At 42.8% G+C, this 25281-nt stretch overlaps 1 protein-coding gene across 2 annotated transcripts in view; it reads left to right on the forward strand.

Annotated features, from left to right (window-relative positions):
- The first annotated feature begins 4480 nt into the window (after positions 1-4480).
- TPK1 (thiamin pyrophosphokinase 1) overlaps positions 4481-25281 on the forward strand; it is a 218388-nt gene continuing 197587 nt past the window's right edge. Inside the window, exons 1-2 of one of the 2 annotated variants that reach the window (XM_033166363.1) lie at positions 4481-4510; positions 8222-8293. In XM_033166363.1, the coding sequence (XP_033022254.1) occupies positions 8277-8293 (17 nt within the window). In that variant the 5' untranslated portion in view covers positions 4481-4510; positions 8222-8276. The remainder of the gene's footprint in view (positions 4511-8221; positions 8294-25281) is intronic. The other variant, XM_033166362.1, reaches the window with a different exon arrangement.

The raw sequence follows: 25281 nt of genomic DNA on the forward strand, positions 1-25281 counted from the left end.
CTTTCAGACAGACACGGTTGCCTGCAATTTCGGTTTGCTAGCAATAACAGCTGCCATTGACTCCGCAAGCCACGCTCCTCTGCTGCCCCCTGCTGCAGAGCTCTGTATATTTCCCCTACTTTGCAAAAGAAAGGAAAAGAGAAGCTTGCCTCCCCCCACTGCCTGCCAGGGGCCTGGGAAGCACCCCCTGCCCACCCCCAGAGGCACCATTTGCCTGGGCTGCTGCAACAAACAGCTGTGCAAGCCTTTGGGAGGCAGAGGTGCAAGAGGGCATCAGAGGAGGGGGGGGGGGAAGAGGGACAGAGGCCAGTGTTGCCACAGCACACTAGTTGGAAACCACTGCCCTAAGAAGTCATTGCTACGAGAAAGGGAACGATCAAATCCCGGCTTCATAAACTGATATCTGCACAAGCTTCCCGCAGCCAGTTCACTCCTCCCTTCTCACAAGCAGCCACACAAGCCAGGAAACCACAGTTAAGCAGAGATTCCAGTATGAACTGGGAACTCTGCTTAAGGGCTTCAGAAGAAGCCAGCATACGGAAGCCAACTTTTAAAGTATAACTCCATACGCTGCTTGCTAGGAAGCCAGATACCATCATTTCTGGTTCAGACGTAACAAGAGGCTACGATTGGCCTGCCTTGACTGCTCACTTGCAGGAAGGGAAGAAGGGAGGGGAAGCAGGCAGTTGCCATGCAGCCTGTGCATAGCTCAGCTTCGTCTTTTCTTTTTCTTCTATATGCTTTTTATTGGTTTTTCAAAAGGAAGATGAGAACATAACCCCCCTCACCCAATGTTTTCCCCTTCCCACCCCCCACCCCCCAACACAGATTCCCATGGGGAAATGTGACCCCTGAGTTCAGTGGCTGCCACTGTAACTGATGTTCGGTTGAGTATGTGATGAAAGGGTACCATTTCTTTACGCAACTCAGTTTATTAAGCCCAAATGTAGTTTTCCAAACTTGGCCAGAGTTTGCAAAATCTTGCGAAGTAATGGACCACGGAAGGTCAAATCAACATTGCCCAACAGGTGAAGAGGGAATCAGAGGTCGTTGTGGGAGGAAAGGGTCCCAACTCTGAATCATGCTGGGTGGCTGCAGAGCAAAGGAGACCCCAGTGGGCGGCCCCCCACTTCTTCCCTAGGAATGGGGGACACAAGCAGTGCCTCCTGTTTGCAAAGATACCACACTGCTGCTATGGCAGTGGGCAATGCACTTCTTGGAGGCCAGGTCTGCTGCCTCGAAGGCAGTCACCTCACCTTGCCTCCTGGCTGGGCCGGCCCTGCTTTCTGCTGTGAAAGCTTAAAAGCAAACTGCTGTCATTGACACAAAGGCAGTTTCTTTTCCTGGTCAGCTGCCAACCAATGAGGCGGAGTGGGTGGGTGGGTGGGTGGGACTGAGATAGTGGCCTGCCTAATGCCACCTGGTGAGAGAAGTGATATTTGAACTGGGGCCATCATTCCTATTCTTTGGCTGCAGTCCTATCCTCTTCTTACCTGGGAGTAAATTCCACTGAACTTCTGAGAAGACGTGGTTGGATCGCATGGCTACCCACCAGACACATTAAAGACATTCAAAGATGCTGCCATTGTGAAATAGACTAGGAGATGCATTGCAAAATTAAAAGGAATATTACCTGTAAATATCACCCTTGTTCTTGGAAGCAGTAACATTATCTTTGATTAATGTGTACTACATGTGTGAACTGGCGTTTAGCAGCCTTTGCGTTGCAGTATGAATAATTGAATAGAAAACAACCTAGTTGGTGCATTAGATCTTAAAAAGGGTTTACTGATCTAAAGCAATGGATCTTACAATAGATAAAAGTGTTGTTGTTTCTAAAGCCAAAGGCATGAAAGCATAGATGGCTGTGAATGAATAAAATGCAAAGTAAAACTCTGGAAACATAAGTAAAAGGCAAACTGCATTAAAATAAGTGAGATGAAAAACTGAAGTGACTCCCATAACTTAGCATGCAACTGAACCATCTGAGTGGGGCAGAGTTCTTTACTTGCAAAGCCTAATTATCTCTGACTGAGTAGCTCCCAGACTGCGTGGTGACTGGTGAAGCATATTAGACTGTCAACAAAGTACTACTAGCATGTCATTAGAAATAAATACGTAGCTGGAGACATCTGTGATCTCAAAGCTCTGAACCATAGAGGAGCCTGTTTGCTGCATCTCTGCATGATAAATTGCTCCGGCTTTCCTGCACCTCAGCCTCCACTAGGGGCAAGTAATTCTGCCCAGTCTCTGCATCAGATGCAATTGGAGCATTCGGTCACTTTTGGCACAGAGGCTGCACATTACAATTGCACACCCTTTGAAGAAGATGCCTGTTGTGTTCCTGCATGAATCACCATTCTGTCTTGGCCTCCTTCCAGCCCCCAATGGGGTGTTATAAAAGAAGTTCTGTTGTAAGCTGATTTTGTTCTCTTAAGCACCCTGAAAGTATACCTTTTCACGTGTAAAGACGAAGGGGGTTCCAACATTAACTCAGAAAAAAAGTATTTTAGCTATCACATACCCGTCAACTGTCCCAGAAAAAAATGGGATGTCCTCGTGAGAGGATGTCAGCCAAAAAGGCTGTTGTGATTTCTGGCTGCATTCTTCCCCCAAAAAGTGCTTTCTTCAAGGCAGCGATCTTGCACGGCACCTCAAAACAAATGTTTTGGGGCACTGTGCCCAAAAACGTGCTTGGGGGCCCCTGTAATCTTGCACAGGTTATGTGACTCAAGGGAAAGTGAAGCCCCAGAAGATGGTGTCCTGGTTTTGGGCCGCTTCGTATTGGAGGGTATGCTATTAGACATTTGGGGATTTCTGAAACAAACCATGAACCCCAGTTCTGAAGTAATACCGTGTTTCTCCAAAAATAAGACACCGTCTTATATTTATTTTACTTAAGAAAATAAGCCTATGGCCTATGAGTAAAAATGCTTAGGATTGCAGTACTGTATAAGACTGCACACAGTCTTCACCTAGTTACCTGAGAGCTTACTCCATTGAATTGAGTAGGACTTACTTCTCAGTATACATGCAAAGGCTTGTAGTATATGACTCAATTTACAATAAAAGAATAAACACTCCATGGATTTTCTTTAATTAAAGAATTTAAAGGGGACTGGAGGGGGAGGTCTGATCTCTCCACCACTTTTAACTAATCTCTGAGAAGTGAAGGGGAGGAGAAAGGGAAATAATAAGAAGATAAAAGATATTCCCAAGCCCTTTCCAATACTCCCCCCAACAGTGCATCAAAAATATCTCCCGGAGGTGTACTATAATAAAACAAACAAACAAACAAAACAAAACAAAACAACAACAACAATTTATTTATACCCTGCCCATCTGGCTGGGTTTCCCCAGCCACTCTGGGCAGCTTCCAACAAAATATTAAAATACAATAGTCTATTAAACATTAAAAGCTTCCCTAAACAGGGCTGCCTTCAGATGTCTTCTAAAAGTCTGGTAGTTGTTCTCCTTGACATCTGGTGGGAGGGCATTCCACAGGACAGGGCGGGTGCCACTACCAAGAAGGCCCTCTGCCTGGTTCCCTGTAACTTGGCTTCTCACAGCGAGGGAACCACCAGATGGGATTTAGATGACCCTTGGGATATCTTCCAACTCTACAATTCTATAATTTTATAAATCTGCTTTTCCAAGCCTGGGCAACAGTTGCTTTAAATTCCTATGCAAGCCGCTTTTTAGTGCACACTGAGAGCAGGGTCACAACCACAAACCATAGCTGTAAAGCACTTTTAGTGCACACGACTTCCCCCTCCAAAACATTCTTGAGACCTGCATCTTCCTCCTCCTCTCCAAGCTACAATTCCCAGCACCCTTTAAGAAAAGACAGTTCCCAGCATTTAGAGGGGAAGAGGCATGTGCATTAACTGTATGATGTGGAGAATGGGGCCCCGGGAGAGCGCGTGAAGCAGCGCGTGCGAACCCGCAGCCCGGGAAGCCCCTCGACTCCGCTCGGCTGCGCCTTTAAGAGCTGCTTCGCAGAGGCGGGGCTCTGCCAGGTCACGGCGCTGCAGCCGTTTGCAAGCAGCCCATCGTTTCCCTTCCTGCCACGGGCTCTCTCTATAGGTTCAGAGGCAGAGGAGCATCCGGGAAGGCAGGAGTTGCTGCCTGCCTCATTTTGCTTGGGTTGCAATTGATTTGGTTTCGTTGCTTTCCCATCATGGAGCAGATGCTCCGCGTTCTCAGCTAGCTGCTTCATTTGCTCGCATAGCTCTGTTGCTGCAATGCAAAAAGCAACACAACTCGTTGCTTGCGCGCAAAACAAACAACCCTCCTCTCTTTTCCCCGCTCCACCTTCTGCTCAGAAATCGACCGCCGAGCCATAGATGACTGTGGCGATCGGTGCGATCGTCTCTTGGCGCCTCTCTCTCCCCTGGCTCCCTGCAAGCGGCGCCCTGGACCCTCCAGGCGCGAGAGGGAGAAGGAGAAGCAGCGAGAGAGAGAAAGCGGGTGTCTCTGGGCGGGAAGGCAGGCGGGCAGGCAGCACCAGGTATCCCCTCCCCCCCGGCAGAAATACTCTCCTCTAGCCCCTTTCCTGCTTTTGTAAATCAGCCTCCTCCCCCCCCCCATACTTTTTAAAGGGAAGAGACAATAATGAATAGCCCAACTAGATGCTTTCTGCCTTTTGCACGTTTAAGCTCCTCTCCGGACTCGCCCGGGACTTGGAGGGAGAGTTTCTTCTCGCAGCCTTGCGCTTGGCCTTGAGGACTTAAGGGGAGCCCCGCTGGATCCGGCCAGCCAGGGGCCCATTAGTCCAGCATCCCGTTCCCTCTTGGCGGGAAACAGGAGCTCCAGAGCACTTTCTCCGCTGGCTTCCAGCAACTGCTTCCAACTGTGGAGGCAGAGAGGGTCGCCCTCTCCTCGAATCCTCTTCTGGAGTCATCCGAGTTGCCTCCTGGCTGGTCTAGCGTGCGTGCGTGGTGTCTGCACCTACTTCCTTGACTAGTGAAAATATTATCCACTTATACCCCTCCTCCTTCAGCTGACATTGAAGGGGTTGGACTAGCTGACCCTTGGGGTCCCTTCCAACTCTACAATTCTATGATTCTTCCCTGACAGGGACTCACTCACACACACTCCTTCGCACTCCCCCCTACGCACCCTCCCATGTCTTAATGTCCACACAGAGAGGTGTCAGGGCTCAAGCCCATCTCTGTGGAATGGAAGAGGGAGGGGGAAAGAAAGTATGTTGCTTGGATGCTCACTCTTGCAGAAGAGAGAACTTTGCGAAGAAGTACATGAGATTTGCAGGTGTGCAGGGGCTAAGGACGGTTGCTTAAAGAGACGGCATTGCATCCTGAATAGAATGAGGGGCAGCCTGTTTGTTATTAGTAATTAATTAATTATTTAATTAATTTAATTTTAGGGGAAAGTCCGGGCACCTTTAAGGAAGGGTTCAGGATTCAGTTGGGCCTCCCTGTCTCCTAAAAGCTGTTAGCCCCCATGGGAGGTTCAGGAACAGCAAAACACAAACAAAAAATATCAGGAGATCCAACCTCCTACTTGAGAATTGAGGTTTAAGAACAAAGGTTCTGTGCAAGAAGTGGCTTGGCCACTTGGTTGCATTAAAAAAAAAACAACAACAACGGCCAAACAAGCTTTGTTAATAAGGTGGCAACTTCCCCCTCCCACTCGAGACTAAGATTGGATGGAGATTTGAACCTGAATCTCCATCCAATCATGTAGTTCACTGGACAGCCTTTTAATTTATTACCTGGGCTTCGCTACAAAGTCCCAGGGTAGGTTACAACCATTGTTTCGGTTTTATGCTTTTATATTGTTGCAAACCGCAGTGATATATTTTTATGATGCAGCGGTACATAAATATTTTTATAAACAATAAAACAAACAATGCAATATGATAGACAGATTAAAACAAATTACCAAGCCAAACAGCAAACAACAGCAAGGTTGAATGGATAGGGGCCGCGCTGAACTTCTTGGAGAAGGGCTGGGATAACGTGGCAGGGGGTGGGGAGGTAGCTTTTGGCAGGTGTGTGGTCCTATAAAGCTCTGGGCTTGCAGTCGATTTTGCTTTTCCAAAGGTGTGAGGAAGATCTCATGCTCTTCTCTCTCTCCCCCCCCCCCAATTGCTTGCCATGATGCTCACATACTTCTCTTTTAGCTCTGGAGTTGGCTTGGCAGTTTGAGGAATCAGTTGGGCAGATTTCACTGTTGGGCTTCTAGCTGCTGGCATGTTGTATTCTGCATTGTGTATTCTGTTATGGACAAGCCCCCCACCCACATTTTTCCGGTATTGAGTGCTCCCTGCCCCCATCTTCTCTTCACACATTCCCTTGTGTTCACAGTTAAAATGCTAAAATTCAGTCCAGCTGTTTTGCTTTAGGGCACTGGACCTTGTTGCATCCAAAGTACCCCTGACTTCATGCATTTGTCCCAGTGGCAGTGCTGGAGAGACCAATTGTTTATTGGCGGACATGCTGATATTTTACAAGTTACAGCATGTCAACTCTGCTAGTCCTGTTTTCTAAACTGTGATAGCCATATCATTCTACTGTCTTGTGCACATCTTTGAGGTTGGATAAATACAGGAGTTGGTTTATTGTCCCAAGGAGCATAAGTTGGTGTAGCTGATGGTCTGAACTGCTGTCTCTGTTCAAAAAAAAATTGTAATGCTTTAGAAACCTATTTGACCAGAGGAGACAATAGTAGACATTAAGATATTATAGACCAAGGGTCCCCAACATTTTTTGGGACCAGGATCACATTGGGAAATCAAAGAAGCCGTCAGGGGCATTAGAAAATACTAATTTAACAGAAGTAACACACAGCAACAACAGGAGAAGCACCTACACACAACGCAGAAAAGAGACAAAAAGGGAAAGCAGGCCATCACCCCAAACAAGCAATGCCTCCAAAAGTGTGTTTTTAACCTAAATTTAAAACAAATGGGAGGAGCTGGGAGCCCTGGGCATCTTTGTTGGATTGATGCAGAATGTTGAATGCAGTTTTGTTCCTATGACTATAAAAACAGATTGCAGTCATTTTAATTTTAGTCAGAATCCATGTTGTCTAGTAGATTAAAAATACATTTTTTATTTTAAACCTAGAACTTACTAATGTGCTTAATTAATTAATTGCTATTTGTACCCTAGCCACTGGATTGGTAGCATTTTAAAAAATCCCCCAAAACATAATTATCCATGAAATAATAAATAAAGTGGGGCTTTTACTCAATAGATAATTTTAATAAATAAGTTTAGTTGTTAGTAACTAAAGGCCTTTTGTATTCTTTGCATTATTGCACATATCCCAGAGTTGAACATTAGCATTCAGTATATTTTCCTATATTACATGGCTGGAGGATGGTGCAGATTAGGTCCCGCTTTTCCCAGCCAGCTCAGACTCCCCTTTTTTCACCTAGCCCAGCATTGTCTAATCAGCCTGGGAATGGCTCTCCTAGGACCATCTGCATGCAAAACACCTGCTGTGCCACTGAGCTATGTTCCTTCCCTTAAATTGGGCCCAGAAATTCAAACGTTTGGGAACTGGTGTGTGCAGTGCTGTGTACCACCTGTGCCCCTAGACTGCCAGTGGAGATGCACACCAACAGCAAGTTGTGCTGAGTGCACACCTCCATTCATGGCATGGTTCCTAACCCAGCAAACATGTTGATTTGGAAATAATGTCTCCTCTACAAAAATCACATCTGCTTCTGCAAAGTACTCTGTTTTAACAGAGCTGTAAATGCATTGCTCATGCAACCTTTATTATTTTGCTTATTCAGTTTTGCTTTCAGGTGGCAAGTTACTACTATAAAAATCAATATTTACCAATTAAAAATTGAACCCTTTCAAGCTTGGCTTGTTCATTTCGCTGCTTCCCTGCTCCTCCAGAACTCAGATTTTCCAATCCCTTGAACTGTGTGTCACACTATCAATCTGGCTGATGCCAAATGTACTTATAGATTAATCTCTTCACACTGGAATGGGCTTCCTGCCACCTGCTATATGTAACGGTCCATGGTTCTGTGTAAATCAGCTTTAAATGTATTTATTTTAAAATCAATATTTGTGTGTGCCTGCAAATTTGTGGCTATTTCTGAACTGAGCTTTTTTACCCTGTTCATTTTCTCATGAATATTATGCTTGGGGTATAGTTTAACTATAATTAAAATATTGAATTAATAAGTGAGGTGCATGAACTGTGATTTTTAACACTCTTTTTTGTTTTGCTTTAGTTTTAAAAGTACAACATTAATAAGCTGCTATGGATCCTGTGTTTACTCCACTGGAATGCCTGCTTCCCGCAGGTATTGTATCTACTGCTTACCTTTCTTTTAAGAGTGTTTTTGTTGAATGTATCCTGTATACACTACAATAAAAAGGCTGCTTTAGTGATGGGTGTTGTTACGTAATATTTGAACAGTGTCGGCCTTGCAACCCTACCACAAATGCAGAATCTGGTAGAATCAGTGTTTCATTTTAGTTATTTGTTATGAATCTCTGCACTAGCACTAATGCAATTACGACGGGAGGCTGTGCAAATGGTTTGGCAGTAGACTTTAACCATTTTGATTTGCCTGGGTAGAAATGGTTAGGTAGACTGTCTTTCAAAAGCAGTGTTCATGCTCCCATAGCCATTACAAGGGAATATGGGATAACTATAATGATTCTTCTCAACTTCAGGAGAAAACAGCCATTTATTCCCCATTCTGTGATTTGTCTTTCGCTCCATGATATTAAAGTTTAAGAGCTGCTTTGAGATCAGAGAGTGACTATCCAAATGGTTGAATTATCCAGCTCATAAAAATCATTGCTCTTATTTAAATTTTTTAATTGGGGTGATGTTATTTCAAGATGGTTAGACTTCCCCCCACTAGATTCAATATGAGTTAAATGAACACAGACACTCTAAGCATCCCATTGTAATGATTTGGGTCTTTAACTGAAAAGCATTTAAAACAATTTATTTTATTTTCCAAGTTGTTGGCCCGTCTCTGCTACTTTCTTTTATAGAGGCAATAACACACTTCATTTAAGTGCGGCTATTTCACCTACCTATGCATTTCAGGTAGCTGGAACTTCATTCATGGGTCTTTAATCTGTACCACATGTTTGTTGTGCGTGTCTGAATTAATTAAACTTACTCATTTCAGTTTATAGCTTGTTTGGTGCTTACAGGCTGTCACCCTGAAGGAATTGCAGGCCCTCAAAGTTCTTAATGTCAAATTATTTTTGACATAATTAGCTACATTCTTTCTTAATGCTTGTAATGAACCAACTAATAGATGGCCAATCTGTAGCACATGTGCCACAAATAACTCAAAAAAGTAGGGGTTTGTGGAATACGTGAGGTGGCCTGATGGGCCAGAGAGTCAGGTCTCCATCCTTGACAACCTCTTGTGTGCCAATGTGAGAGGGGGGAGGGGATTATTGCTTTGTTTTTGTTTTTATTATGTATTTTGCATTTTTATCTTGTGTTTTTATGCTGTGAACCACCTGAAGGGTGGTATACGAATTTAAACAAGAAGAATAAGCTGAAGGTCACCCAGTGAGCTTTCTGACAAAGTGTGGGTTTGAACGTCCATCTTCCTGATCATGGTGGAACATACTAACCACACCAGTGTTACTGCTATGTGCTGTGGGCAGAAGCTTTTGATGAAATAGACCCAGGACACTTACTACTTCTGCCTGTGAGATGAATGTCAGCCAGGAACTGGTGCTCACCAATGTGGAGGCCTGGTGGGCCAAATTTCGCTCATGAACCAGAGGTTTCTGACTGCTGCTGTAAAGAGCTGGTTGTCTCAATGCAGGTTTTGATGGGATTTCTACTTCTCCCCTTTTTTTTGTTAACCCATGCCAGTTCTTATAATTACCTGCCATTCATTTGCTTTTATTTTGGGCAGGGGTAACATCCACTATTTGCACTTTTGGGGACTGAGCAGTGAATTAAAACAGTGGTTGATGTATCTTAATTTGAGGGAAACTATGTATTTTTGCCTGTTTGCAAAAAGGTGGTGTGGGTGGCAGCAAAAGCTGCATTTGCAGGACCTGAAGGGAAATAGGGGATTTTGCTTTTTGTTTGGCAGTGTTGAACTGCCAATTATAAATGCCATTAAAATAATCTGACATACAGTTATTTTTAAGGATTTTGCACAAAACTGTAGTTTGTAATGCAGGTTGCAGAACTGAATAATTATTAATGGAGCCAGGCTTTGAGGTGATTTTGCAGTTTCACCCCATAAACCTTTCTAGATTACAGTCCTTACAATCGCCAGTTTACTTGGTGGTTAAGTTGACACTGAACAGACGACTGCTTAGGCCATCCTTCTAGTGGTTATGCTGCACCAGAAGGGATGGTTCCTAATTTGCAAATGGTATAGTAAAGGATGGGTAGGTAGCAGACAATGTTCCCTGCCTTATTTCAACAAGAAGAAATGACCTCTTAAACCCCACCAAGAATTCTGTCTTGCATATCACATACTTTTGAATTTGCGGCTAATGTGTATTGAAGAATCCAGAGGTCCGTGGGCCAGATTTAGGATTATCTGTGTGGCCCATGTCAGATGTGGTCTAAAACTGGGCTCTGTGCAGACCGAAGGTGGATTGCACCTGTGGTACCAGAATCATTTCCTGTGTGTGTGTGTATTTCTCCTTCAAAAACACACAGAACGAAATAGGGAGAGATACAAGGGACAAAATGAGAAAAAGTATTAAGAAAACCAGCAGTGGACAGAAAAGGAAAAGGAATAGAATGACTGATATAAGGTGTCAGTTATTAACAGTGGATCCCATATTGCAGGTTATACTTAATGCTGAGCTCCCTTCTTGTATCTACCTTTCCTTATGTATGGGCATTGAGATGAAAACAACTTTAGCACCTAGACTGAGCACCAAGGTACTTCTTCTTCTCCCCCCCCCAACCCCCCCTTCCCTATTCTTTATGGAAATTGTTCTCCTGAATAGAGTTATACAGAGTCACTGACATAGCTTTGGGGTGAAAACAAATCCCTTGCTTTATTGCCTTATGAAAGTGCTTCAAGTAGTTTGATGCAGAGCGTTACAGCACTCGTGTTATTAAGTTCAGAATATCAATACGAGTGAGCTGCTGTGACATTTAAAAAGATCTCTGCAATACTGTTAATTTTGTGTTATTGGTGGTTGTACAACTCTTGATAGATTAAAAGGGGGGGACACCCTGACATTCTCAAAAGTGGTTTGCAGTGATTGAAGCAACACTGAAGACCAAATTTGAGACAGCCAGCCATGTACTCAGAGCGTGATCCTGTGGAAATGAGCAGGGCCTTCACTCACGCTGCAACCCTTAAGTGTCGTGCATGCTTAACACCTCTCAGGCAAAGTTCCTTAAATAACAAAGGTGCAAAGGTGACTTAGTTAAAGTTAATGGCAAAACCTTTTGATTATATTATAATCAACTTGTGTGGTGAATAATACAAGCATGCATTTCCTACCCCTGTTCCTTGTTAGACGTTTCAGCTGTGTATGCGTGTGTGTGTGTGTAGCTCTCACTTCAGAAATAGTGAGAATAATACCAACTTTACAGTGCTCTTGTCTGAATTCTGTAGAAAGTTGAGGAGTTTAAGAAAATCTCAGTACTGTACACTCTTCTCTGAAAAACCTAACTGTGAATATACAGTGGGCCTGATGCTTACTAGATTCTGCATTATGTTTCCTAAAATGCTCATACATTTTGGAGCAGTCATCTCCAGTCTTTTGACAAGGCATCACTTTTAACTCCTACCTGCCACATGGAACGCAACTTTTCCATTGTGTGCAATTCTGTTTCTGTCTCTCTCCTGCCATTCTTTCTCCTGCTGTTTGCAAAAAAGCTTCCCCCCCTTTTTTTAAAAAAAGGCGAAAGAAGGTGCCAATTGTGTGCCTCATGCAACACACCGTAAGTTGGTCTGTAACTCAGTTTGGGGTCTCAACCTCACAAAACTCCATAATGTGTGGTGCTCCTCTGCATAGTCACTTGAAAGTGATCCCGTAGGTGGCTAGGAAAATAGCTATCTACATTAAAGGGGCCCCTGACCATCAGGTCCAGTTGTGTCCGACTCTGGGGTTGTGGCACTCATCTCGCTCTATAGGCCGAGGGAGCCAGCGTTTGTCCGCAGACAGCTTCTGGGTCATGTGGCCAGCATGACAAAGCCGCTTCTGGTGAACCAGAGCAGCGCACGGAAACGCTGTTTACCTTCCCGCCGGAGCGGTCCCTATTTATCTACTTGCACTTTGACATGCTTTCGAACTGCTAGGTGGGCAGGAGCTGGGACCGAGCAACGAGAGCTCACCCCGTGGCAGGGATTCGAACCGCCGACCTTCTGATCAGCAAGCCCTAGATTCTGTGGTTTAACCCACAGCGCCACCTGGGTCCTCTCCGCTACATTACTAGTTTACATATAACTAGTTAATTACAGTACTGATACAATGCGTTCAGCCTGTGCGTTGTAGTACAGCATAAAGTGTCCGCATCTAGATTTGTAGCCCATCCCTAGCCAGATATTCAGAAATAATACCCAGCCATGGCTAAGGAACACAAATAGGGCTTCTTTGGGGAAATGAGTGCAGCTAAGCTAATTCATCTTCTCAGCCAGTAGGCATAAAAATTTGATTGGGAACACATTAGGTCCTTTGATTTTTCCCCATTTTCTGAAAACTTGATAGTGTCTCCAATGTTGCCGTAAGTTTCATTTCCTTCCCCAAAGAACTGTACTGCTTTTATCAAATAATCGGGGGGTTTAAAAGCATAATTTTACTCTGAAAAGTGATTATGTGAAAATAGAGTCTACCCTTTTTACTGAGTACCGAGTCTACATGTGTATACCCATTGTCAAAACTTTCTTGAGAAATGAAACTAATCTGTTTAGAGCTTAGCAAATGGGTGCTACTAAACGAGGAACACTATCTTACATGGAGAAACATGGTGTTGAGTTGGAACATTTGTCTGCCTTTCACTGACTTTCACTTCTATCCATGACCCTCTCGTTCCTCATTCTTTCACCTGTTAATTTTTGCCACTTTCAGTCTCCATTACAGTTGCTCTTTATAGGACCTTTCCAGCCCTGCACCTGAGCTAACAGGTGTTTCTTTGCCTGAATGGAATAGCTTCTCAGCCCCTTCTGTATCTAAATCGAATGCTGAGTCCTCAAGAAATACATACATGGGATAAAAAAGGGAGAGGCATAGGACTGAATCCTGAGGGTTAGTCCCACCCGTGGAAACAAAGTAAAAAATTAGTGATGACTGACTTGGTGCCCCATTGATTTCAGTGAAGGCTCTTGCACTACTTTGGTCTAAGGAGAGGGCGCACTGTAAAATTGGTACCATACACACATGGAAACTGAACATCAAGTTCACAATTATTTTCTCTGTTAAGTCTGTAAGTTGATTTTCAAAAAAAGCATGATCAGTGATCACATTTGTAGCATGCACTTTCTCCAAGGAAGTCGGGCTATGTTGTTCTTTTGCAAGCGGGAATCTATTCCTGAATTCAAAGCACATCATTTTATGGATAGTGCACATGTGACTTTTAGTCACCAAGCACAAGAACAAAACGTCCCAGGAAGAATCGAACTCTTGCCAGCAGAAGCTGCCCTATCTTGATGTTCATTCTGTTCGTGAATGACAGGACTCATGTGTTCTCAAACTCCGAACCAAATCCCTGGCCGAATTCTTCAGCAGTGGCTGAGATCATCTATAAATTATGGAAGGAATTCATAAAGCTATTATTGTGGCCATCCTTCTGAAAACAGGGAGGACAATCTCGGGAATTTCATTGTTTGCTTAGCAGATCTCCTCGGCCAATGGCTTTTTGTAATGCTTCCCAGTCTGCAGTATGTATGCTGCTTTTGGTCCTGTAGATGTTTTGCCTTTTATTGTGCTTGAATTTGTTTTCATATTCATGTCTTATTTTTCATTTCACTTTTAATTAGTTTCATTATATTTGATGGCAAATGTTTAGTTTATCTCCACTGTTAATAGCCTAATTGTTTCTCTTGCCTTAAGTAATATCTCGTTAACTTTATATGCCATCTTTTCCACATCATCTGCAGAATTAATTTCCTGTGCATGGAGTTGTATTTAGTCTGCAGCGTTTTTCCTGAAACTTTCCTAATTAGCATTTTTATAGCTGCATTGGGTTTTTCTGTTAAGAATTAAGCTTCAGAGGAGACTTAATAAAATAAGTATTATCAGTTGATTATCTTTTTTTAACACCTCTACAAAGCTGGAAATTGGTTTTGGGGAAAATGTTTGCAGAATTAATAGACAGTTTTTTAAAAAAAATGCAGTAGAGAAATATTGGAAATAGGGAAATAATTATTTTTAATATTAATATATTCTGGTTGTCTGATTCAGTAACATATGTGTTTTCCAGGGAAATTAGATATGTTTCAGCCTTTACATCTTTGTAAGTATTTTAGGGCCTTTTTTGAATTGAATTTACAAAAGAAATGGTTTTTCCTAGAACAGCAAACAGATGTTGCTAATGTTTAGGCTTCATCCTTTGGATTTCTCTCATGGTGCATAAACACAGAGCAAGCCCTACCATCATACTGAGCTTAAGCAGGGCTCTGTGGCTGCTAACTAGCATTGATGGCACATTAGTGTAGATATCCATGCTGACTTTGCATCATGCCTACACAACTGAGCTACTGCAAATCAAATCACTGGGTCCCCCCATGTTCTTGTACTGGGCATGAGGGAGAAGCAAAAAGATTATCCGTTCTTGCCATCTGAATTGAAGAGGAATATATATCACAATTTAAAAAATAAGCTCATCTTTTGGTAGTGAGAAATGTTTTTCAAACCTAAGTTGGTCTATGAAGGCAAAATGAAAATAGCACTTATACAGCCCAGAAGCCTTCAGAAGTATAGAGGAATCCTTTAATTTTCGTCTGACATCTCTTGAGCCTTTTCACCTTTCTTCCCCTTTGAAAAGTGGTTCTCATTCAGACTTTGTCACCAAGCGGTTTATGCGGCATTAATGTGTGACTCTTTAAAGCAGCAGTGTTCTTAATTGGTAAAGGTAAAGGGACGCCTGACTGTTAGGTCCAGTCACGGACGACTCTGGGGTTGCGCGCTCATCTCGCTCTATAGGCTGAGGGAGCCGGCGTCTGTCCGCAGGCAGTTTTTCCAGGTCATGTGGCCAACATGACTAAGCCGCTTCTGGCGAACCAGAGCAGCGCATGGAAACGCCATTTACCTTCCTGCCGGAGCGGTACCTATTTATCTACTTGCACTTTGACGTGCTTTCGAATTGCTAGGTTGGTAGTCACCCTTTTCCATAACATGCAATGTGTGAAGAAATGCTTTCTGTTGTTTTTCAGTCTCCTGCAAATCATATTCACTGGGAGACCCCGTGGTTCTGGTGGTTATGTGGGGGGGCACCTCCATTTTCTCCATTGAACTGGAGAAGGAGGCACCGTGCAATCATTTTTCAAACCCCTCACTTTAGAATTTTTCAGGGGCATCCTGTACTGTCAGCCAGGGGTGAGATTGGCAGGCACTGTGCTTTGATAGCTTCCATGCTTTCTGAAGGGGAGGCCCAGAACAGTCGTGCCAGAAAACGAAAAAGAAGATTGCCTTTGAACCAGCCTTGTTGCATTGGATAGTAGGTTGCCTTGGCACTTCACATTGATATTTCGTTTCACTTCAGATCTGAAGTAGAGGCTTCCTTTGGTGCAGTTTTTGAAGCTTTGCATTACTTCTCTACTCGCTGTAGTGGAAAAATCAACAAATGCCTGTGGCATTTTATTTTTCGGGCAGAATTGGGTGAAATTTGCAGGCACAGTAGCCATTTCTGAGGAGAGGGGGCCTGCCAAATTTCAGACAAAGAGGTGTGACCCTCTGCTTTTATCTGTGGTAAAGAGGCAAAGTGTTGGGTGGGTCAGAATTGATTTGATTTCCTTTGCTGTCACAGATCTCCTCCCATCATTTTGATGGATTTCTATGGATCCCAACCTCCTCTGTCTCCCTTGGATCAAATGAAAAAGACACATCAGCATACTGGTGACTTTTCACCAAATCTCTGGACAGCCTCATGTGGTGATTAAATGTGGAGGTCACACATGATGGGAGACAAGGCAGAATCCTGCGTCACCCCCACATGCCAAAGGTCATAGGTCATAGGTTAGAACTAGGGCTCCAATGAATAGCCCTGCTTGGGAGGCATCACAGTCCAAAGCAACTCTGGCCCAAAGCAGCTGGAGGCCGTGAACTGGTCCTGAGGCCTTCGAAGCATCTCAGAGATTCAGATGGATGTTTCTTGCTTTCTCTTCTGTCCAATTTGATATCTTTTTAAAAATCTCCCATAAGTGTCTCCAAGTTTTCTATAAATGGAAAATGCTAGTTGAGAAGAGTGGAGAGAGGCAAACAGCGATGGCGGCAGCGGCAGGGGGTGTAGCTCTGTGATGACTGACAGCTCTAGCTTCCAATCAGGAAAATTGTTTTACCAGAACTATCCTTTACGTAACGTCAAAATGCCTTTGAAAAGGACTTGGAAGGGATGTAGAAAGAGTTTAAGCTGCTCTTTGCTAATCGATTCTCTTAGGAGCGACTCTTTATTTTGTGGAGCTAGTGGTTGGTTGTGCACTTGCTGCCTTGCTTTCTTTTCTCCTTTCCTTTCTTATTCCTATTTATTCCTGATTTCTTGCACACCCACGCGCACACACACACACCTTATTTAATCTTGCTTTTGCCCATAGCTGTCTCAAATATAATCTGTGTTGTTAAGGTAAGTCACTTTCCTTCACCCCCTCCCTGACCTGACCCTAGTTTCATTTCCTTCAATGTCTCACTTATTTGCAGTGTTTATGTGTATGTGTGCAATCAGATAGCACCTCTCCAACTCTGGCTGCAGCACCAGAGAAAGGCGCTTTAGTGCTCAACTGTTGGGTTGGTCATGGGGCGCATGGGAAGCCTTGTGCTCAATGCGTCAGAAGCACTGAACGCAGAGTGTATTAAACACTTAGCACTTTCCAAATGCCTGACCTGTGCTTTCACTTTTTGCAAACAGGTCTGGATTCCTTTCACAGAAGTTTCTATAGAATGGAAGGAATGGAGTTATAAGCAAAGGAAACGGATAAGCCTTTTTGCTGAACCCGTGCATGTGTTAGCAGCTGTCTTTTCAGTTGTTCAAAAGAGCTGAAATAAATATAGAAACAAAGAAAGCAAATCTCTTTTGGAAAGATTGAAATGTGATGTGGGGAAGAATGGTTTAATTTTCATTCCCTGTAATGTATCTGTGTAATTCCTGAGCTTTGAATATTCAAAGCTTTTCTGTGTGTACTATAAATACTGCCAAAGATTTCAACACCAATTTTAATACACATATGTATAAAATAATTAGACACCTCTCATTTCAAGATTTTGTAAAAATAGGCAGGTGTTGTTCACTTTGCATCTCACACATTTCTCATCGGAGAGAGCCGGTGACACTTGTTTACTGAACATCCGCATAGCTAAATGAAAATGTATTCATAGCTGCATATGTCACCACGATGGTCTGGATCAATATAAAGCTTATATTAAATATGCATCACAAGAGAATTAACAGCAGAGTGTGGAGCTATGTGGTGTCTAGGTTAGGAGCATTGCTTAATGAAGGATTTACTTGGAACATGGAGTAGGATGTAGGATTTTTAGAAAGTGGTGTGTGTGAGAGAGAGAGAGAGAGACAGACAGACAGACAGACAGACAGTGACATCCTTTCTTCTGGTTTCCCATGTTGTTGTGAGGGGCATGGATCTAGAGCCAAGCTAGATGTGGCCATTAGGTGTGTTTGCTTCTTTCTTTCTTTCTTTCTTTCTTTCTTTCTTTCTTTCTTTCTTTTTCTTTTTCTTTTTCTTTTTCTTTTTCTTTTTCTTTTTCTTTTTCTTTTCTTTTTTTAATGCAAGCATATTTGCTTTGGGAGAAAGCTTCCATTGGTGCCAAAACTATGCCTCAAGAATTCTCACTGATGAAATCAAGTCCAAACCTGGTTCCAGTGATCAGGCAGAACATGTCAATCAAAATGGCCCAGCATTAAGAAGTCAATTCAGCGGGCTCATCTTTGTGAAATCTGAAGCTTGGAAAGAAACATCTCAAAAGCACAGGGATTCTGAAGTGTAAACCCCAAAATGAAGGCTAATTAGATGTACAAAGTGAAATTGTTACAACTCTAGATGGTACAGAAGTAACAAATATTCTCCATGAAATAAAACACACTACAGTGGTACCTCAGGTTAAGAACTTGATTCGTTCCGGAGGTCCGTTCTTAACCTGAAACTGAAGCACCACTTTAGCTAATGGGGCCTCCCGCTGCCGCTGCGCGATTTCTATTCTCATCCTGAAGCAAAGTTCTTAACCCGAGGTACTAATTCTGGGTTAGCGGAGTCTGTAACCTGAAGCATCTGTAACCCAAGGTACCACTGTATCTGTAAGTAGCCCTCTGTCAGCTAATTAGGAAACTGTAGAATCCAGGCAGAAGTCATTGCGTAACTATTGTGTGTGTCTTTCACTGTGTTATGGAAAATGTGTTGCTGGTGAAGGTGATGTAGATCAGAGGAGACCAACCAGCATTCAGTCAACAAATAATTCAGAAATGCCCCATATCAAGAATAGTGATAGAACTACAAAAGTTAGCAACACTTGCTTAAAAATATAAAGCAGATCTATTGGGGGAAATGGTTAAAAATATGGGGCAAAATTCAGCCTTAGGCATGAATAACCAAATCTCCCCTTTGGTTTCCCTGCTTGTAATGGTGCTGAGAGCATGCCCCTGGAATGGTATTTTAGCATTTTGATTAAGTGATAATGAGGAGAACAAAATGTAGCACAATAACTTTTGAGTTATAATACAAGAAAATGTATTCTGAACAGGCACTTCTTGTTCTCAAAGATCTGAAACTTATGTTTTATACATCAGAAATAATTTCTAACATGCATATATACTGGCCTTTAATGGCTTGGCAGAACCAAGTAGAAAGTTCAATTTTCTTTTTAATTGGTTCAAATAATTCACAGGGAATGAATTAAAGAAAGAGACAAGGTGCAACTCACTTCCTATTGAAGTCAATAACACCTTTTTAATGCAAAGGCTTGAAAGTTAATACCTTTACAAGTTGAGGGACCACAAAGATTCATGTGGGAACTAAGCCTTCCTTCTCTCCCAGAGTAGTTGTTGGACGGTGGGAGCTGGTTCTGGTGGGAGAACAGGGAGTGTGGTCTCCAGACCAGAGCTCCACAGTGTGCAACATGCTTGTGTGTTAACTGCCTTACTACACTGTATTGTCCCCCCAAAACCTGAGAGCTGTAGGGCTCATGTCAAAGTTTTGGTTGTTGGCAGCAGGGCAGTGACACAGTCAGACCCAAACTGAGCAGGATTGTGCTGCAGGGCAACAGGGAAGCCACTTCCCCTCAAGCAGTAAAAGGAGGTTGAGAGGAAGTTGGCTCCACTCCTCCCACCCCTCTTTCTGGAAGAGCTCCTTCCTTCCTCTCCAGCCACTTGTTGTTAAAAGCTCATTTTTCTGCTTTTGCAATCATCAGGACATTGAACTGTTTCTTATGTTCTTATGGGACGGCTTTTCGCATGTACAGCTTAGCCAGAAACTTTTTGCCTCTCTCTGGCCTTAAAAAATAAACAGCAATTTTCTGATAATTCAGAAAGTCTGCCCTGGAATTAGTTTTGCTTTCTTTTTTATATTTGGTGTGGTTTGAGCTACATTGCTGCAACCTGCTAGTCTTTTTGCATTGCGTATTCATGGTGTGGTCTTGGGAGAGCTAGAGAGGATGCAGAAACAGGCTTGTGGATAAATGTCAATTTGAAAACAAAAGCTTTTTTCCTAAGCTTCGTAGCAAGGGCTAGGGCAGGGGGAAGGTTTCAAACTTTCCTCTCCCTGCAAGTCTCCCTTGTTCTGCTCAGCTGGCGGGTGAACAGCTGGTGGTAATGGAAAGGAGTCTGAACTGCAGAAACAGTGAATTTTATCTGGAGGTCTTCCTTCCTTCCTGCCTTGACTGATCAGCAGGAGGGTGTGTTGTGGGTCATGGAAGATTGGGTAGTGCAGTGTTTTTCAACCTTTTTTGGGCAAGGGCACACTTGTTTTATGAAAAAAATCACGAGGCACACCACCATTAGAAAATGTTAAAAAAATTTAACTCTGTGCCTATATTGACTATATATAAAGTAATTCTCTTGAATAGGAATCAAATAAACAGAATTTTTCCCACGGCACACCAGGCAACATCTCGCGGCACACTAGTGTGCCGCGGAACAGTGGTTGAAAAACACTGGGGTAGTGGGGCAGAAGCAGCCCAGGGGGTGCAGATTGCACAAATCTCTGAACAAGAAATAGAAAAGAAGTCATGTTTTGTGCAGACAATACATACTGACTGAAGAATGTCCATATTGGCTAGAGAATGTACAAAATTGTCAAGGTATTCACATTCCCAAAAGGCCTAATGGAGATTATGTATATTGATTGGGAAATACGAACAGTTATTTCTGGAAGGATTATGTGCACATTCTCCATGAGGCCAGGTGAATATACACATTGGCTAGTTGTTATACACATGAACTGCTCCACATGCATTCCTACACACACAAACGTGGGTGTGTGATGCTATGCGGTAGTGGTGGGGGAATAGAGAAAAACTATCTCATGAATTGAAAAGCTCCGTTAGTTCAATCAAGTTTTACAGGAATGCCAGCATTGTTGTTAGCTTTTAATGTAATTCAGATGTCAAAATACGGCTTCTGAATTATGAAGCCCACATTAGACATCTAATACATGTATTCTAAAGTTTTAGGAAGAGAAGGAGAAGGAAGAAACCCCTGGAAATTCACCGTAAGCAAATACAATTGATGCTTTTATTGAAGGATAAAGAAAAGGTGGCGGAGTTAATTGCATACACTTCCAAGTCACTTTAGAACTACCAGCAGGAAATTAGCTGTTGTGCAAAAACAGCATGAAATGTAATTCAGAACAGCTGTCTAATTTATCAGCAAGAACAACTGCTCGTGTTCTTAAACTGTACTCAATTACTCCATCCACCTTTTCTGACCTGTTCTGCCAGCTAATATTTGCTTAAATCTCAAAGAAAGTTTGTCAGGCTTTTTTGAAGTAAGCCAAGAAGCTCCGAGTCTTCTTTCTCCTGTAATATCCAATTCATTCATGTTTGGATTTATTTCCAATTTTGCACCTCTAGAATCTTTGCTGTGGGATATGTGGAATTCTCCACTTAATTAAAATTCCACCCTACCCTTTCTCTAGGGTGTCCCACCCTACAGCAACCCCCCCAAGACGGATTCGGCTCACGTATAGTGGCTGGTCCAGGGCTGCCCTGTGACCTTCATGCAAAGTATGGATATGATAATCTCTTAGGCAGGCAGAATCAAGGCATGGAGGTGTTCGAGAGTCTCAGCACACCTTTTGCTTCCCTTTGAGAAGCATCCCCTACCAATGACCACTTCCTCCAGCGACTCCTGCTCATGCTGCACTATACGTGCTCATTGCTACGTGCAGCGGGTGGCCTGGAATGTCCCCTTATTGTTGGTAGCAGGATTGAAAATATCCTGCAGGTGACCACATGCAACACCATTCTAAATGACCACAAAACATTGAGATAAAGCTATATCTCTCACTTCCAGTCAACCAAGGAATGCCCCTGACTCTCTTCTCAGTGTTTTGCTTTAAAGTTGTCTTTATTTTCACTCTCTCTGGCAGTGTGACAGTGCAAAAGAAGACAATGAAAGGTGGTTCCTTCTCAGTGAATATGTGGATTTGTGTGTGTTAACGAGTGAGAAGATTCAGAAAAAGTTCCAATTTGAGGATTGTTCTTTCTAAGGGATCTTTTAAAAAGAAAATAAAAGCCTCAAGAGACTGTTTATACAGACAAATTAAAGTAGTATGTTACATTGCTGCTCTGAAATTGTTAATAAAAAAACAATTTTTCCAAAGATTTTTTTTCTTAAGTAGCAGGCTTAATTCAGAATACAAAGCAGTGGGACAATCTTTAAGCAGAGAAACGTAGCACAAGCAAGATAAAATGCTTCCTCATTCAGTTATCAAGAACTCCAGGGAACAATAATGGAGAAATTCCAGCTGGCCATATGCAGCACCCTCCCTGGTTGGGCCTACACCAAAGGTCAAACCTTTCAGGGAGATTTATAAACCTTAGACCAGTATTTATTAAACTTGGGTCTCCAGCTGTTCTTGGCTCCCACTACAACTCCCATCATCCCTCACCACTGTTCCTGCTACCTAAGGAGGATGGGAGTTGTAGTAGTCCAACAACAGCTGAGAAACAACCAAGTTTGAGAAACATTGCCTTAGACGCTTAGAGGCGACACGCTGGCTAGCCTGATATCCGAATACCTCAACATGTTTCAGAAGCCGTTATTGAGATGGTGTGAGGGATGTTACATCCCCTCCAAGGTGAGATAGGCCAATAGATGGGGGCCGGCATTAGGGCTGAGCGACAATCCAGTTTATTGAAACAAAATAAGAAAAAATCCTTCCAGTAGCACCTTAGAGTCCAACTAAGATCGTGAAAGCTCATACTGGAAGGAATTTTTTTATTTTATTTTGTTTCGACTATGGCAGACCAACACGGCTACCTACCTGTAACCAATAACAAACTTAGTATGAGCTTTCATGAAAGCTCATACCAATAACAAACTTAGTCGGTCTCTAAGGTGCTACTGGAAGGATTTTTTCTTATTTTGTTTCGACTATGGCAGACCAACATGGCTACCTACCTGTAACTCCAATTTATTCACAATCAACATATTGTGGTATTTAGTTGCTGATATATCACAATGTTGAAAACCAGATACAGCCTAGCCCCACCTGGCAATTCAATTCAAACTTTATTTGCATAGCCGACTGGCCATAGCATCTCCCCACCTGGCGTATGTAGTTAACCTTCCTCTGCATTACTGCTGGCAGCTTCCTAGCCTTCAGCTGGCTCAGATGTAGATCCTTCCACATCCTGGTCACTTATCCCCCAAGCACAAACAGCAAATCAAGACAATAAAGCAAACCAAAAACAGCTAAGAATGCAAAAGAGTTTAACCCTTTGCCAGTAAGCAAGGAGGAACAACCATAAAAACCAATTAACCAATCTCCTCTATATACAAAATTCTCCTGCAGTAGGTTTCCTCAATAGAAAAGTTGATAAGGATAAGCTCCCCCCCCCCAATCACATTAGAGCTTGGGGTTATACAGTGACTTTGGGAGCCTACATTTCTCTGAGGTCCCTGGTTCTAGACAGCGCAGACTTCAGATCTGATAGATAGGTGAATTCCAGGTCAGTGAAGTATTAAGATAAGATTTTGGATTTAAATTTGATAAAGTCTTTTTAATGGATATTCAAAAAAAAACCACATAGGATTCATCTTCACCACTTAGAAATAATGGATTTCACTCTCTTTGAATGAAGGATACAGACGAGCTAGTAAATATGGTCACACTACTGGGTTGTTAATAAAAGCAGCATCTATACCAAAGGCATTTTTGATAGAAAAGCAAAATGCAGTGCATTAGAAGCTATGAGCATTAATTTTGAATTAGGTCTGAGTGCAGTAATCATGACATTTTGAGTGCCTTTAAGACTTATGTTTTTGAAACACTTTTAGGTGGGCCTCTGTGCCATAGTCTACCTGGTGCATCCTCACTTGCCTGCCCTGCCCTCTGGCCATGCCACAACCCTTTGGTTGGACCAGTGTCAACACCAACAGCTCACTGGCTGCTGTATAAAGGTGGCCAGGAGATGGAAAAGTTTGGATGTGGAAGGAAGGAGGGAAGGAAGGTGCTCTTCCTCTGAAGGAAGCTTTGAAGGAAATTGGAAAGAAAGATAGAAGGTTAATATTTATTATCATCACTACCAATAAATTGGGAATAGAGACGAAGGGGATAATGGAGGGAAACTGTTAGAGGAGGAAGCAGTGAATATAAAAGGAAAAGGGAGGAGAAATGAAAGAAACTGGCAGTTTGGGCAGTTGAGCATGATAAGAGAATAGGAGCAGAAATTACAGGAAATGGATAATAAGCTGTGTGGGTGGGAAGACAGAAATGCAAAAGAAGAAAAGCTCCACTTGGAGTCTTTGGATCAGCAAATTCTACTTAAAATGGGGAGGCTGAGTCACAGTATTTCCAGAAAAAGGCCTGTACTTAGCTCGAGCAAAGCTGAGCTATGCAACTCCTTGCTGCAAGGAAAATTCCATGGCCAAAAAATTTAGCAATTTCTAAAGTAATCACCAATTGGTGATTGATTGCATTTCTGTCCCACCCTTTTCTGCCAGCTGCTGCCACTTTGTGAGGTAGGGATAGCAGTGGAATCTGTTGAAAAAGAACTATCGTGGATTTCCACCAGTTGGTTGCAGGGCCTTTGCTGGCAATGCCTTTCACCTTTTGCTTGTTTGTTGCTAAAGATAATCAATAGGCATCAAGGCTGTAATTCTAACCCTGTCTACTCAGAAGTAAGTCCCACTGAATTCATTGGGCTTACTTCCAGATAAATTAGGTTAGAATTGTTGTCTTAATCATCTTACTACTCTGAATTCTCAAAACCTAGAGAAGGGCATCATTCATTATTGTTCCTTTCACATGGAAAGGCCTCAGTAATTTTCAGCTATTTCAAGTGTGCCCTGAGTATAGGAAGTTTTAGAACATCTGCCTTAAATAATGGAACAACTAGAAGTTTTCAACAGACTTTCTTGGGAGTAAATCCAATTAATATCAGTAGGACTCCTAAACAAATGTGTTTAGTATTTTACTTTAAGTGTGTGATATCCTCTGTTTCACGTAATTAGCAGGGCAGTCTCTACATGCCCACACAAAAGCAAGCCCTGCTGAATTCAGTGGAACTTGCTCCCAGCAAAGTGTGCATGAGATTCAACCCTAAGTATAGTGGTACCTCAGGTTACAAACGCTTCAGGTTACAAACTCTGCTAACCCAGAAGTAGTACCTTGGGTTGAGAACTTTGCCCCAGGATGAGAACGGAAATTGCGCGGCCGCGTCGGCATTGGGAGGCCCCATTAGCGAAAGCACGCCTCAGGTTAAGAATGGTTTCTGGTTAAGAATGGACCTTTGGACCGAATTAAGTTCGTAACCCGAGGTACCACTGTAATGTGTTCTACGTGCGTGCAAGCCTAACTATCAGTTTGGCAGCAGAGTCGATTGAGTGGTTATGATGAAAAATCTAATTCATACTGGTTACAGTGTAAAGTCGTATAAATCTACAACCTGTAGATCTCTCTGTGACTTGGTTGTGGCTCTCTAGCCCATCTTCTATCTCCTA

Source organism: Lacerta agilis, chromosome 12 (genome assembly GCF_009819535.1).
Source record: "Lacerta agilis isolate rLacAgi1 chromosome 12, rLacAgi1.pri, whole genome shotgun sequence".
Classification (NCBI taxonomy): Eukaryota; Metazoa; Chordata; class Lepidosauria; order Squamata; family Lacertidae; genus Lacerta; species Lacerta agilis.